This window comes from Danio aesculapii, chromosome 14 (genome assembly GCF_903798145.1).
Source record: "Danio aesculapii chromosome 14, fDanAes4.1, whole genome shotgun sequence".
Lineage (NCBI taxonomy): Eukaryota > Metazoa > Chordata > Actinopteri > Cypriniformes > Danionidae > Danio > Danio aesculapii.
In genome coordinates this window covers 9,072,570-9,088,580 of record NC_079448.1, presented here as the reverse complement: position 1 = coordinate 9,088,580, position 16,011 = coordinate 9,072,570, and the positions used below count along the sequence as shown (strand labels likewise).

Genomic DNA, 16,011 nt, shown 5'->3' with positions numbered 1-16,011 from the left:
TTAATTAGATTTTTTTTTTACTTAATTTATTAAGAAACTAATAACATAATTATTTTATTACAAGGCTGTAAGAATTATTTGAGTTAATATTTAGGTTATTTACTAAAACATCTAATTTAAAACGTTTATGGTGTTGAATACAGTAGCAGAATAAACCTACAGTATGCACTATGCAAACAATCTAGTCATTATGAACAAATTATTTAACAGAAGATGATACTGCAGAAAAATATCTGTAGTCTTTCAATAAGCATGATGTGTACAAGACAGATATGGTATAAAAAGTGAATTGTTTGTTTTGAAATTTGTGAGACGAAAGTTATCCAATAATAAACCAAAAACACACATGGTTGTTGTCATGCAGTGAATACAGCCAATCGCAGAACTTTGATGCCACATGTGACAGTCACGAGGCGTTTGCGCACTATCAATCCGGGCAAAATTTCTAACCAGCATGCACCGCTTTAAGACAGATTTCGATCGATCTGCACAGCTCTGCATGAAGTCGAACGCACCTAATGTGTATCAGCGCTCTAGATCTGTCAGTTTTTGGCCTGATTATGCAATCACAATGGTATGAACCGTAATAGGGGTGGTCATATGTATATTTATATGATAATTATTTAAATAATTAATATTTTAGAGACAACTCCCCCATACATCTAGTTTGGACGTCCTTCAGGGAAGATCAAGCAATAATTAGGTGAGTCCCCCAAACCCTTTCTGTAATGCGCACCCTGCATTCTTTAGCATTTTTGTGTGTGTGTCTTACAATGCAAATGAGCTGTTAAACTTCTTTATGGTGTCTTTTCAGCCTGTGTCTCAGATACTCTCAAGACAAAACATCTGTCTATCATTCACTCCTCAGTTTTCCGTCATCAACAGAGTTCATTATATTCTAACACGCTATATTGTGGATCCCTAAAACACACTCTGGCAGCTCGCTCTTACCCTGTGGAAAGCGGATGGTCCAGTAAATGCTCAGACACTGTTGCTCCATGCGAGCCCCTCGCTGACACTTGCAGTCCTGCAGGGACTGGTAGCGCATGAGGGTGTTCTGGGAATCGACGCAGCCCTGCTGCGCTTCCAGATTCAGTGGAGCTACCGCTTCCTCGTCCACGCAGTACTCCAGGTGCCGGAACTGACGCTTGCACTCCGGCTCCATCATGCAGTCCTGAAGAGCCTCCAAACAGCCCACAGATTCAGGGAACACCGGCACCACAGAGGAGACAGACCCTGGAGGATTGCGAACAAAGTCATTTTTTGGAAATCAATTAACCACGTGTACTTAAAAAAAATATGCTTTAGCGACGAGCTAATTGATTTTGCAGACTGCAGTTGGCATCGCAGACAGATATTTGGCTACAGTTGTGAGCAGGCCCAGATGGAATCACACATTTTCTGTGTGTGTGTTTTCATGCAGCCTTTTTTCTATTCAGATGTAATTCATCAGTGAGGTGCACTTAAACATCGTTTAAACATTGAGTTTTTTGTGATTTGAGGTAGCAAACAGAATGTAAGGCAAGGTGTATTTATATAGTACATTTAATACACAAGGATAATTCAAAGTGCTTTACATAAACAAGAATAACAGAAATAATTCATGATCGTGAATTGAGGAGCGGGTGCTCCTCAGTTTGCGATCGCCTCCATCCCCCTGCTCCACATTTTGCGATCGCCTGCACCCCCCCTCCCCACTTTTCACAACAAAAAGTGTGTGACGTGCCTTACTAAAGAGTGAATTTTTTGACAGTGTACATTTTTATGTACACATGTATGAATCAAAGGAAATATATTTTCAGCTTTTGTAAACTTTGTTTAGCCTTCAGATCAGTTTTCATCACTTTGGAAAAAATTAATTTCAAATTTTATTACCGCTTATTAACTGCAGCTAGTATACGCTTATTTCATGTGGCCGATATTTTAAAGAACAAAGCGAGGCTACGGTGGGAAGAAAACAGGAAGTATAGGACCAGCACTGTAAACATTGCAGTAACATGCTGTGGACTACAAACCTCCAGCTGTTGCCGAGATTTCAAAATGCAGAAATGATGTAAACATCACTTTAATATCATTCAGTAAGTTCAATTTAAACGATTAAAAGCAATTTAGCATCAAACAACATCACAATCTAAGAGTAATATGCTCAAGTGTCCTCCTAGGCTTCAGTTCATGGCACCAGTTAAACACCTTGGGAACACTTCCCTGCTTCAGTCTATGTACCTTCTCAGCCAATCACAAGCATTTCTGTTGAGCACGTGAACACAATGGCAAATCAGCGCTGTTTTAAGAAAGCCATCAATAGTGCCTTAAATGTGTGTGTTTGGGAAAGAAAACGTTAGCTAACTAGTGGCATTTCCTGTAACTTAGCTGAAAATGAGCTCTGATATCCCTTTTTATTTTCACCATTCATTCAGAACGGACCTTCGGGTCACTCGGAAGGCGGTGAAATTATAAGTTTGTGTCACTTTCTCTTAGCTGACAAGATATACTGCCAAGTACACAATATTCCAATGTAACTCCCAACGATACTTCCGGGTTTCTTCCTACCGCAACCTCGATTTCGCTTTTAAAAATGGCGGCCGCGTGAAATCAGTCTATGGTGGCTTGGTGGCGTAATCTGTTCTCTGTAGGCTAGATCGTCTCATTTCAAAATGCTCAGTTCGGCTTGTGTGCTCAGTTCACCTTTGAAGTCTGCATCCTTCAGACAATGCAGCCTCTGAAATGAGACACAGCTAAACAAAAATAGTGAAGGGAAGTGTCTGTTCGGCTATAATAAACCAGTGTTGGGGTAACGCATTACAAGTAACGCGAGTTACGTAATAATATTACTTTTGTAAGTAACGAGTAAAGTAACAGATTACTTTGCAAAATTAAGTAATAATATTTGAATTACTTTTTTAAAAATGTAACGAGAGTTACTTTTTAGTGTGATTAATTAGCTTTTGAAAAATAAATTGCTGAATTAAAATTAAAGTAGTCACGATGAATCACGCAGTCAATGAAAAAATGTGTTCGGTATTTTGAACGCATCAAAGAAAAGGAAAAGGGGATTACAGTCTCAATGGACAGTGGTTTTACTGAAAACAAATAGTACAAAAGTAGCAAACACACTATAATGTATTGTAATGTAATGTGTATTTATATAGCGCATTTATTGTGTATGGCCATACATACAAAGCGCTTCACAATCATGGGGGGGAGGTCTCTCCACACCATCATCAGTGTGCAGCATACACTGCACACTGCCTTCAAGCTTTCAATAAGCTGTGTATACGGCATGTACGGCACGTATAGCTCTGGGGTCAGGAAATTCTCAGATAACATTGTCCTAAATATAATTTTTGTGTGTTTTTGATGTGTTTTTTAAAGGCAAATGTAGGTTATATAGTGTGTTGTTAATTGCAGAACTCTTCTATTTAAAAAGAAAGAAAAAAAAACAAGTTCTGAAAGAGATCAAGCCTCAGCCAGGTAAAAAAAAGTAATGCAAAAGCAACTCAAAAGTAAATACTTACTATAAAAAGTAACTAAGTAATACAACTAGTTACTTTTTTGGGGGAGTAACTCAATATTGTAATGCATTACTTTCTTAAGAAACTTCCCCCAACACCGGTTATAACTCCATTTCTTGATCTTTCTAAATAAAATGCCTACATTACTATATCCATTCAGCTTGCAATAGAAAAAACAAGCCACACCCACTGTTTTCTCATTTAATATTCTGTTTCTCTAAGAACTGCATCACAATATGAAGAAAAAAAACTGTTGCAGCTTCCGGTTCATGCTGACTTTAAAAGAGAAATGCACATAAATAAAGAAAGTCCTAAAAGTCCTAAAAGAAAGTCTAGATTCTGAGCTGATGAGTTTTCAGCTATAGCCGTTTGACTTAACAACTGTTCTCCTTTTTACATGTGTGAAATCTTCGCCGCCGGCTGTCCAAAACCAGCATAATTTATTAGAATAACTAAGGCTGTGAAATGTCTCTGCACATTGTTGTTTATGATGAAGAATTCATTCAACGTAAACAGCTGGGAAAGGATTCAAAGGTTTATATTAGATTTGAGTGTTAAAACGATGGCAGCATAAAATACAGTGCCTACCGCTGTCTGATGCTCTTAATATGAATCAAAAGAAAATCAATCATTGCTCTTGACTGAATAACATTAGTAGCTCAATAGGAATACATTTCTTTCCTAAATGGAGTGATTCTGACTGACCGTCAGTAATGGGTGGGGCTTGCGGCCTCACAGTGGGATGAAATGATTTATGGGGATTATAAAAAAAGCTGTGGGTGCATGGATTTTTATCATTATGATGGTTGTTTACACACTTTGGACACACGTCATTGTTCAAACACCAAGTAAAAGTGTTTTTTTTCCCCTTCCTGGAAAAAAGCAGTGATGCCAAATCACCTCACAGAAGAAGAAAACCACATCCGTGACAATGAACGCTTAATAATATAAGCTAAACAATGAATTTTCAAAATTAAGTGAAATTCACTTTTGACAAGTAAACACAATGCTCCTGAATGGATGATTTATTGCTTGCGTGCCAGTCTGTTATTGTAAGGCCATCAACTTTACATGGTCATGCCCGTAAACTGAACACTGAACCAAAAAAACTGTGATTGGTGGATTTACAGTCTCTTGGGCTTTTTTTAACCAATTAAAGACTTTCTGCGATCAGTCTCAAAGTCTAGCTACACAAGAACACATTGTCAAAACATATTGTCAGTGAGTACGTTTACATGGACACCAATAATTCGATCTTAATGCGATTAAGACAATACTCTGATTAAGAGTTAACTATGTAAATAGTGATTTTTTATTCATTTAATCAGATTAAGGTCATAATCGAACTAAAGAGAAATCAAATTAAGAAGTGAAGTATGCCGATTTTAGTCGCATTATTGAAGTACAGTACAGACATGTAAACACCTTAACCGAACTATTACCGTCCTGTAGGAGTTTTTGCTGCGCTTTGAGACAGGATAGTCCACACACACACCCACACCCACACACATGGCTGTTTGACACTCTGCACCTACCGAGTCAGTGCAGACCACAGACACCTGCATCGTGAAATGCAGAGGTTTTGTTTCCTCCATTCAGCATGCGGTATGAACTTCCATTAAAACAACACTTTTTCCAGCAGTTCATAGTTGCATCCAATATCTCGTTTGTCATAGGGGGCATGCATGAAATGTTCCTGAATGAAAGTGAAAGTGCCAAACTGCAGTTAGAGTCGACATATTAAAAATGAAACACCCATGAAACTCTGGAGGAAATGTGGATAGCATGGTGACGCAATGACATCGAATTATGTGTTATAACAAGTAAAATGGGATCATGAAAGGAACATTCAAAAAGCAACTCATGTAAACACCTTAATCTTATTATTGTCTTAATTTGATTAAGGAAAATAATTTGATTACTGATGTCCATGTAAACGTAGTCACTGTCAATTTGCTATTAAGTAAATTCAACTTCCAGTCCTTTAACCCATAGAACCAAGGCAGCCATTTTGACCATTTTTAAGCTTTGCAATTTAATCTCTCAGATATATTAAAACTCCTAAACCATATAGTAGCCAGGATTTTCTTAAATGTGTGTTTATTTTTCTCTAACATTGTTATATAATTAAAATTAGAAAATTATGAAATTAGTTGAGAAACCTTTGCCTTTGAATATATGTGCCGCTGCTACCTAGCGACTTTCTGCTCACAAAAACATAACTTTACCTTAGAAATGTATTTCAAAAGAACATGTTCACCGATGTGAAAAAACTTTGCTAGACAAAGTGAGGTACAAAACATTACAGATGGTTTAGTAACATAACAATCATACACTCACTGGCCACTTTAATAGGTACACCTGTCCAACTGCTCGTTAACGCAAATTTCTAATCATCCAATCACATGGCAGCAACTCAATGGATTTAGGCATGTCAACATAGGCTGTTTCTCAATTCCAAGAACGCAGAGAACAGACTCGCGTTTTTGTGAAGATCAGTCTTGCCAGGTCACTTGGAAAAACGAACTCGGGAAACCACAAGAACATAGAAAGTGTCCTGTGAGAAAAGAGATTCTGCGTTCTTCCTGATGGTCACATGACCTTAACGCATTTTAAACTGAAAATTATTTAAACATTTTAGCATTCCTAAAACGACTTACTGTTTTTCCCTTTTTTAAGTTCACTCTACTTAAATGGCCTAAACAGTCACCAGATCTCAATCCAATCCACCTTTGGGATGTGGTAGAACAGGTGAATCTCATCATGGATGTGCAGCCGACAAATCTGCAGCAGCTGCATGATGCTAACATGTCAATATGGACCAAAATCTCTGAGGAATATTTCCTTGTTGAATCTATGCCATGAAGGATTAAGGCAGTTCTGAAGGTCAAACCCGGTACTAGTAATGTGTACCTAATAAAGTGGCCAGTGAGCGTAGGCTATATTACAAAAAGACTGTATTTTTAGGGTAACTTACTGCAGGGAAATCGCAAAATTTGATGATAGACATTCAAAGTTTAATTCTAAAATCTCACTAGATGCTTCAAATGTACATATGACATGACAAGAAAAAATCTATTCAGTACAGTCTTATGCCCCATTCTAGCAGTTATAGAGTTATTGTAGTTCTAGTGCTAAATTCCAATTCCTCCAACGTCCTGAGGGGTGTTGATCATTTAAATGCAACTAATTAAATGAAAGTAATCACTATGCTAATGATCTAATCCTATTCAATGATTTATGCTAAGCTAAGCTAAAAGTGCTCATGCCAGACCCAGAGATCGTCTGAATGGATTAAAGAAATGGTAAAACTCAACAGTTTAACTTTAGGAGAGTTGTAAAATATGCCTGTTTGCAAAAAAAAAAGAAATTGGAGTGTTCCTTTAATAAGCAAACACTCAGTCGAGCCGAGAACACGCAGAACTTGCTATCATACATTGAATAACAATGTTCATTCATTCATTTTCTTTTCGGCTTAGTCCCTTTATTAATCTGGGGTCACCACAGCGGAATGAACAGGCAATTTATCCAGCATATGTTTTACGCAGCAGATGCCCTTCCAGCTGCAACCCATCTCTGGGAAACATTCATACACACTTATTCACACTCATACACTACGGACAATTTTAGCCTACCCAATTCACCTCACATGTCTTTGGACTGTGGGGGAAACCGGAGCACCCGGAGGAAACCCACGCGAACGTGGGGAGAACATGCAAACTCCACACAGAAACACCAACTGACCCAGGCTTGAACCAGTGACCTTCTTGCTGTGAGGCGACAGCACTACCTACTGCTCTACCGCGTCGCCTGAATAACAATGTACAATAGCAAAATAAACATTACAATGAAAACATAATAAGCATAAACAATACAAATTTTGATTTCACACACACTTTAAGGTGAACTGTTATATTGCTGAGCAAAAATAGGCAAATTAATAACTGGTTTCCATGTCTAAAATCACATTATTTGTAAATCAAAGGTGCTCTGCTAGATGCCTGTTCGATGTTACATTTTTCAGGTTACCACCCTGATTATCATGACGCAGCATATTAAATTTGAAATCAGGAATTTTAATATCATGACTATGTACATATCCCAGTAACTAACTGTAAAAATCAATGATTTATGCTAAGCTAAGCTAAAAGTGCTCACGCCAGACGCAGAGATCATCTGAATGGATTCAAAAATGGTCAAACTGAACAGTTTAACTCTAGGAGAGTAGTAAAATAAGCCTGCTTCCAAAAAAAAAGAAAGTGGAGTCTTCCTTTAATAAGCAAACACTCAGTGGAGCCGAGAGCACGCAGAACTTTGCGAATGAGTTGCATTCCAATTTAGTTTAATTCTGAGTCTCTGTGGGTTATGATATATCGCCGTTTCAGGGTTTTCATCTGTTTCAATATAATCCGCCACAGTTTTAATATTTGCATTCTATACGCATACAAAACATTCCGACAGTGGCCGTGCATAAACGGAGATCAAAGTCCCTTAACTTGCCACTCAAGGGCAGAATTAATAACGTGTAAAATAATTTAAAAGAGACCTCGTCTTCTGACAGGAGTTTCCCAGGCTCGATATTGCAGGAAGACAGATAACTTAAACCAGCAGAAAATCTTCATTCGTCAACTAACTCCATAGATCACAACTTTCAACTTTGACAATAGACACAGTTGTGTTTTGTGTCCATTCTCAGCTCAGTTCTGACAGACGTCATCAGCCGGGTCTCAGCGTGACCTGAGGGGAAACTGTGGCAAGGCTGTGTAATTTCATGGCTACGTTTGCTGTTTTTCATTAAGAAGCGACAGAAAAAAAGTCTTGCACTCCTGTAGAAGTGCGAGACATGTGTTTCCCTTTCTTGTATTTCACCCCATCCCCCTTTGTGTCTGCTTTCCGTCGCAGCGGCTGGTGCTGTAATTGTACTAGGGCTCATTTTAAAGCGTGTGGTGATTGAGAACCTGCGGCTGTGGCCTGCAGACCCAACACTGGTCATGGCTACCACAAAATGGCACCTCTGTCCATGATCCATGCATGAAAGACCATCTACTGCTGCGGCACGAGGTAAAAGAACAAGTAAACACACTTTGATCTCGACAGACGGTTCAATGCTTTTGTGTTTGTTTGAATTTTGAGGGGATTCGTTTGACCTGCCACTGTATTTGGTTTGATTTTCTTTAAAGTCTTTGTGAACCAGAATAAAGACTATAGAATACACAAGACGTGTCACTCGTATAGTTTTGAATGTGGAAATGTAATGGGCAATATGGCCAATGAGGCCCCACCTTCTAGTACAGGAGCCAATGATCGATCGCTATAAATAGACGATTCCATGGCGGAGAAGCTCAGACAGGACGTGAATTTCTGGAGATTTTGTGTGAACGTTTAGAAATGAAACTAAAGAGGCAGTTATTGTTTAATTTTATTGGTGATTCCTAATATGAAATGTAATCGTAAGCTTGGCAAGCAATTCTGCAGAATTTAATGTTTCCCCATTCAAACAGAATGCCCGAGCATACTGCCTGAGAGGCATTTCAAAGATGGCCGCCAAGTGAAATGACTTGCCTTAAAGAGACTTTGACTGAAAGTTGCTGATACCTTTATTACAGTGTGTTGATGTACTTTCAATGGAAATTGAATATTGAGTAGGAGGCGGGGCTTTTATTTTGTGCATCATTCGCTCATAGCAAACTAACGGTAAGAAAGAGCATGGTTAAGAATATTGTGGCTGAAGCCATCAAACTGATGTCAATAGAGAAGAACCGCCACTACAAACATGGAAGCAAATTGTTAAGACTTTGAAGATAATCAAAACAAACTTCTTTTTTAAGTGGATTAAATTGCACAGATTAATTATTCACCTTAAGGATAACAATGTATGCTAGCAAAATAAACGTACATTTTGATTTCAGACAGACTTTAAGGTAAAGTTTATAATTGCAGAGCAATAATGTGCAAATAAATGACTGTTTTCAAACTGGTTTCCATCCCTCACATTTTTGTGAGTCAAAGCAGCTCTGCTGGATGCCTGTTTGATGTTACACGTTTCCCTGTGACTAATTGTGAAAGGAAGAATTACTAACAAAACAGTAGAACATTGTAATTTGTTTGTTTGTTTGTTATTTTACATACTGTTTTAAGTATGTTTTGATTAATGCAGGAATAGATTTGGACATACTGACTTTTACTTTTTTTTGTCATTTTAGCAGAGACTTTTGTATGACTTACTAAAGAGAAAAATTATTATTTTATAGGGAATTATTATTTTATATTTATAGGAAAATTAGTATTATTATTAATTTGGGGGGATGGTAGCTCAGTGGTTAGCACTGTCGCCTCACAGCAGGAAGGGCGCTGGTTCGAACCCCGGCTTTTTATGATGAAGATATTTTAAATAAATTCTTGTTAAATAAAAAATATTTTATTCATTTTCAGATCCCTTCATTTAAAAAATTGTTGATAAAAAGTAAACTAATAATTTCATATCAAGCAAAAGTGTAAACTGTGTTTGGTAAACATTATTGAAACATATTGTCTTCTGAGATAATAATTATTGTTGTATTCATTTGTCTTATGTAAATGCCTTTTTAAAGTATTCATAATATATTCAATTTTTTGTTGTAAAGCTGCTCATGTGTTTTCTGTGTGTTAATATTCTGTTTTGATGCTAATACATAAACATTGAAAGTTTAGAAGATCTTAATAGTACTTAACAACTATAAATAAATGTGGAAAACTTCATAAATTTACAGGCAAATAACAAAAGAAGAACACAAACCCCAAAAATCCATTACAAAAATATTTAAATCTGAAGTTTAAGAACAAGTTTCAAAATACCAAAACACATTTTTTTTTACTTTTAGATGTATTTATATATATATATATATATATTTTGATAAATTAAACAGTGGCTTAATATTTATATTGCAAAAATTACTAGAGTTGTTGTGTTTAGTAATGACTTATTGTTTTTAATTGTTTTTCGTGAGAAATAATGATTCAACGTGCAATTTTTTTAAAAAGTTGACGCAATTGTGTTTACTTAAATATAAATATATCAAAAAGTATAACAACTTTCTTTCAATTATTATTACTATTAGTATTTAAAAAGGCTAGAATAAATAGTACATTAGATAAAGCTGCTAATAAATTAGCAAACAGTTTAGCCCAATAAAATTAATAGCTATTATAAAGAAATTGAATCAAGTTATCAAATCTCATCAAGCTTTCTTCACAGTATAATTTAAACATTCTGATTAAAGAGCAACGAATGAATCTCTCATTTAGATTTTTCATTTGATTAAGTAACATTAAATAACAGAGGTGTCACTTCAAAAAGCACAGTTGTATAACGAAAGCAATTGATTTAAGACAAAATTTGTTGTGTTTAAAAGAAAACCAACCAAGATCGACATGTTTAGATGTTACAATTATTATTATTATGTGTATATGTCTGTTTAATCACTCACCCAAAACCATACTTGACGTTTTTCCCGGGAGTCTCCCATATTTCAGACCCACCCATTGTTCTGTCTCCCGGAAAACTCCCAGAATTCCACCACTGATACCCCCCCGGAAAACTCCCGGAATTCCACAACAATCCATTTGGGAAATAGTGTCTACATGAACTGACTGTTTTGAGGGCAACAGTGCCCATAATGGAAAGGAAGGGAATCCCGTTGTTTTTATGTTCATTCCAAAGTGTTTTCATGCCTAAATAAAATGAAAGCACAGAACAGATTCACATTAAAGATAAAGGGGCGACCCCTGGTGGCTCGGTGGTATGGGTTGCATAAAGGATCGGATCTTTAATGTTTATTGCCACCCTTCATAGAAAGATTGAGAATACGGGACAAACACGGGAAAATACCTTTTGATAAATACAGGAGAATCCTGTGAAAAACGGGAGGGTTGACAGGTATGGAATATTGTCTTAAAATGAGCTTCATATGGGGATTATAAACGTGATTAAATTGATTAAAGGGATTGTTCACCTCAAAAAAAAAAAAAAAATCATGATTCATCATTTGCTTCAGTTGTCACAAACCTGTTTGAGTGCCATCTTCTATTTAACACAAAAGAAGATATTTAGAAAAATGTTGAAAACATGTAACCTGTTCTATGGAAGGCAATGGTTACAGGTTTTCAACATTCTTCAAAATATCTTCCTTTATGTTCAAAAGAAAAATGAAAGTCACAAAGGTTTTGAACCACTTGAGAGTGAGAATATATTACATTTAAATAAAGTATAGCCTCAGCTGGGTCAGCTAACGTTTCAGTGTGGAGTTTGCATTGTCTCCGTGCGTTTGCCTGGGTTTCCTCCGGGTGCTCTGGTTTCCCCCACAGTCCAAAGACATGTGAGGTGAATTGGATGGCTAAATTGTCCGTAGTGTATGAGTGTGAATGAGTGTGTTTGCATGTTTCCCAGAGATGGGTTGCAGCTGGAAGGGCATCCACTGCATAAAACATGTGCTGAATAAGAAGGCGGTTCATTCCACTGTGGCAACCCCGAATTAATAAAGGGGCTAAGCCAAAATGAAAATGAATGAATAAATAAAATATTAAGGAATATTTTAATTTTGAGGTGTACTATCGCTTTAATACATACAATCATGTGAATAATTTGTTTTAAAATGACATTATATTTAGTATGACTGATATAATTAAATCATATGTGATGTCACAAAATTAAGTTCAATTTAATATTACAAAAGCGCTGCATAAAATACCCCAACATCATTTGGGATAGTGTCTTCTCTTCCTTTTAACAAAATATAGAGCAACTGAGGGAAGGAAAAGTGTAGAGAGGAGTTGAAAAGTGAGCGATGGAGAGAAAGAAACAAACCGAAAGAAAGAAAGTAAACAGAATGACAGACAGCAGACGCCTCACACAATAGGAAACCATCTCAGTATGGAGGCTGATGGCAATCAAACACATGCTGGCCGGGTATTACGAGATATGTGTGTGCGCGCACTAAAATCACATTTAGCAAGTGACAGTGACACACGCGCACACACACCTTGAGGCTTTAAGTCACACACAAACAAACAGAGACTGAGCCGGAAGGACAGACGCAGTTTCTGCAGTGAAGCTCAGCTGTACAGGCGACTGAAATGAATAAAGAGGTGAGTGAAATGGAAGAAGACGCGTACTGTAAGTGTAAGTATCCTTGTGTGCCTGTATTTACGGTCGGCGACAGCAAACCGGCTCCAGCTGTCGATATGTGCGGGTCTAACGTGATTAACTAATCAATGCGCATACAGCGGTCTGGACCTCAGCGGTAAACCGAGCACCACTACATCAAGATACATATCAAGAAAACGTCTGTTCTGTCGATCCAGACGAAACCAAAGAATCCATCAGCTAAATTACAGCATGCCGCATCTCAGGGCCCAAACCAACAATTTAGACAAATTACTCTACGAAAAAACTTACATAAACAAACCCCCTCGTCTCAATTTAAAACACTAAGTGAGTAGAAAGATGACACGGGAAGCAATAAAAGAGCTATGAAAAGGGATAGTTCTGTCATCGTTTACCTACTCTTCACATCCCCACAGGTACAGTACCTTGATGTCAAAACGAGATAAAAAAAACAAAGTGTCAAATAAATATTTGATGTATTTTTGATGCCAATGTTAGATGTCAATTAGATGTAATTTTGACATAAAGGTAGTTTACATTGTAAGGTTACAAAATCCAAAGGGGAATTCAATTTGGAATTGAAGCTTTCAGAACATTCCCAGCAGGCACAGGATGTCAACCAACTTTGTACCCCAACATCATGGGATGTTGCATTTTGATTGGAAATTAAAATCTGTTTGACATCAGAACCCAACGTCAGCCCGACATCAATGTCCAATGTCGGACAGACATTGCATTTTGATTAATTTCCAACGCAACCTAAAAACAACAAAATATCAACGTCTAATGTTGCTACAGCTTGATGTTGTGTGGACGTTACCAATATGACGTCTATCAGGCATTAGATTATGGTTGCCATACCTGACGAATAAATGTCAGTATTTGATCTCAAATATGATGTTGGTTTAATATGTTGGCTCGACGTTGGATTTTGGTCACTTTCCACACAACCAAAAATCAACAAAATATCATCGTCATTTCACGTCGTTATTGGACGTCAAAATAACATTGTCCTAAGACACTGGTGACTTAATCTAACTTCATATTAACATAATATAATGTTGTGTGTCGGCTGGTTTTCTTTTCTGTCATTATTATGGTGCACTGTAAAAAAAATTTGTTATTTTACTTTTTTTCTGACAGCTAGGGTACCGGTTAAAAAACGTAAAATAACGGCCATTAAAATAACTAAATTTACCGTAAAATAACAGACGGTAAATTACAGAAATTTACCGGAAATTTCAATTTAAGGAAATTTTAATTTTTCAGTTATTTTATCGTAAATGTCTGTAATTAAACGTCTGTTAATTTACGGTAAATGTCTGTAATTAAACGTCTGTTATTTTACGGTAAATGTCTGTAATTTAACTTCTGTTATTTTATGGTAAATGTCTGTAATTAAACGTCTGTTATTTTACGGTAAATGTCTGTAATTAAACGTCTGATTTTATGGTAAATGTCTGTAATTAAACGTCTGTTATTTTACGGTAAATGTCTGTAATTAAACGTCTGTTGTTTTACGGTAAATGTCTGTAATTAAACGTCTGTTATTTTACGGTAAATATCAGTAATTTAACTTCTGTTATTTTATGGTAAATGTCTGTAATTTAACTTCTGTTATTTTATGGTAAATGTCAGTAATTTAACGTCTGTTATTTTATGGTAAATGTCTGTAATTAAACATCTGTTATTTTATGGTAAATGTCTGTAATTAAACGTCTGTTATTTTATGGTAAATGTCTGTAATTAAACGTCTGTTATTTTACGGTAAATGTCTGTAATTAAACGTCTGTTATTTTATGGTAAATGTCTGTAATTAAACGTCTGTTATTTTATGGTAAATGTCTGTAATTAAACGTCTGTTATTTTATGGTAAATGTCTGTAATTTAACGTCTGTTATTTTATGGTAAATGTCTGTAATTAAATGTGTTATTTTATGGTAAATGTCTAATTAAACGTCTGTTATTTTACGGTAAATGTCTGTAATTTAACGTCTGTTATTTTACGGTAAATGTAATTTAACGTCTGTTATTTTACGGTAAATGTCTGTAATTTAACGTCTGTTATTTTACGGTAAATGTAATTTAACGTCTGTTATTTTACGGTAAATGTCTGTAATTTAAAGTCTGTTATTTTACGGTAAATGCCAGTAATTTAACTTCTGTTATTTTATGGTAAATGTCTGTAATTTAACGTCTGTTATTTTACGGTAAATGTCTGTAATTAAACATCTGTTATTTTACGGTAAATATCTGTAATTTAAAGTCTGTTATTTTACGGTAAATGTCAGTAATTTAACTTCTGTTTTTTATGGTAAATGTCTGTAATTTAACTTCTGTTATTTTACGGTAAATGTCTGTAATTAAACATCTGTTTGTGTTTTGGTTTGTGTTTATGTTTGTGGGTTTCCTCCGGGTGCTCCGGTTTCCCCCACAAGTCCAAAGACATGCGCTATAGGTGTCCGTATGTGTATGAATGAGAGTGTATGGGTGTTTCCCAGTGATGGGTTACAGCTGGAAGGGCACCGCTGTGTAAAACATATGCTGGATGAGTTGGTGGTTCATTCCGCAGTGGCGACCCCTGATTATTAAAGGGACTAAGCCGAAAAGAAAATTAATTAATTAATTATTAACAAAGGTTTGGCAGTGGGACCACGCCTCCTTAACTAATCACCTACTTCCTAAAACTTATTTAAGGCAGACCAGCCCTCTAGCACTGTTCTTCTCATTCGCTTGAACCCACCCTCCCTCCTTCTATTTCCTTGCTTGCCATTAACAATCCCTCCTAGGTTGATTTGGGGGGTCCAATCACTCAACCAAAATATTATAGAGACGGAACCCCCATTCTGAGTCTCTAGACATCATCGTAGGACGCCTGATCAACATACCTAGCTGTTCACTGTTTATCCTCTTACTTCCATTCCCCTTCATCCCACTGTTCCCTTACCATCCCTTTCATCCCTACAACAAAGTCTAGCTTAAAAGTGTGGCGTGGTCCATGCTGGTGAACAACTAAAATAATGTTGTCCTTAGACAATGGTGACCTAAATCTAACCTAATGTTAACGTCTTATGGTTCTGTGTGTCTGCTGGGGTAGTTTACATTCTAAAAAAAAATAATGGGAATTTAGAATTGACGCTTTCAGATAATAAATAAAACATTTCTTGTTATAGCTAATAGTTTGTGTGTCGTTATTTTAGTGGTCAAATTGACATCAATGTGTGAACGTCCAATAAACATCAAGATTTTGACGTCAAATCTATTACTTTCTTCAGTTAAACAAAGAGAAAACTTAAGTCATTGCGTTTGGGAACAGAGATGAGGTTCTCGAGGTGAATACGTACCTTGGCTCTAAGG

The 16,011-nt window shown here is 36.4% G+C and overlaps 1 protein-coding gene across 1 annotated transcript in view; it reads right to left on the bottom strand.

The window, feature by feature from the left end:
• Positions 1–16,011, bottom strand: part of gfra3 (GDNF family receptor alpha 3) — a 76,977-nt gene that overhangs the window by 49,244 nt on the left and 11,722 nt on the right. The window contains exon 2 of the mRNA XM_056472813.1: positions 952–1,236. Coding sequence (XP_056328788.1) covers positions 952–1,236 — 285 coding nt within the window. The remainder of the gene's footprint in view (positions 1–951; positions 1,237–16,011) is intronic.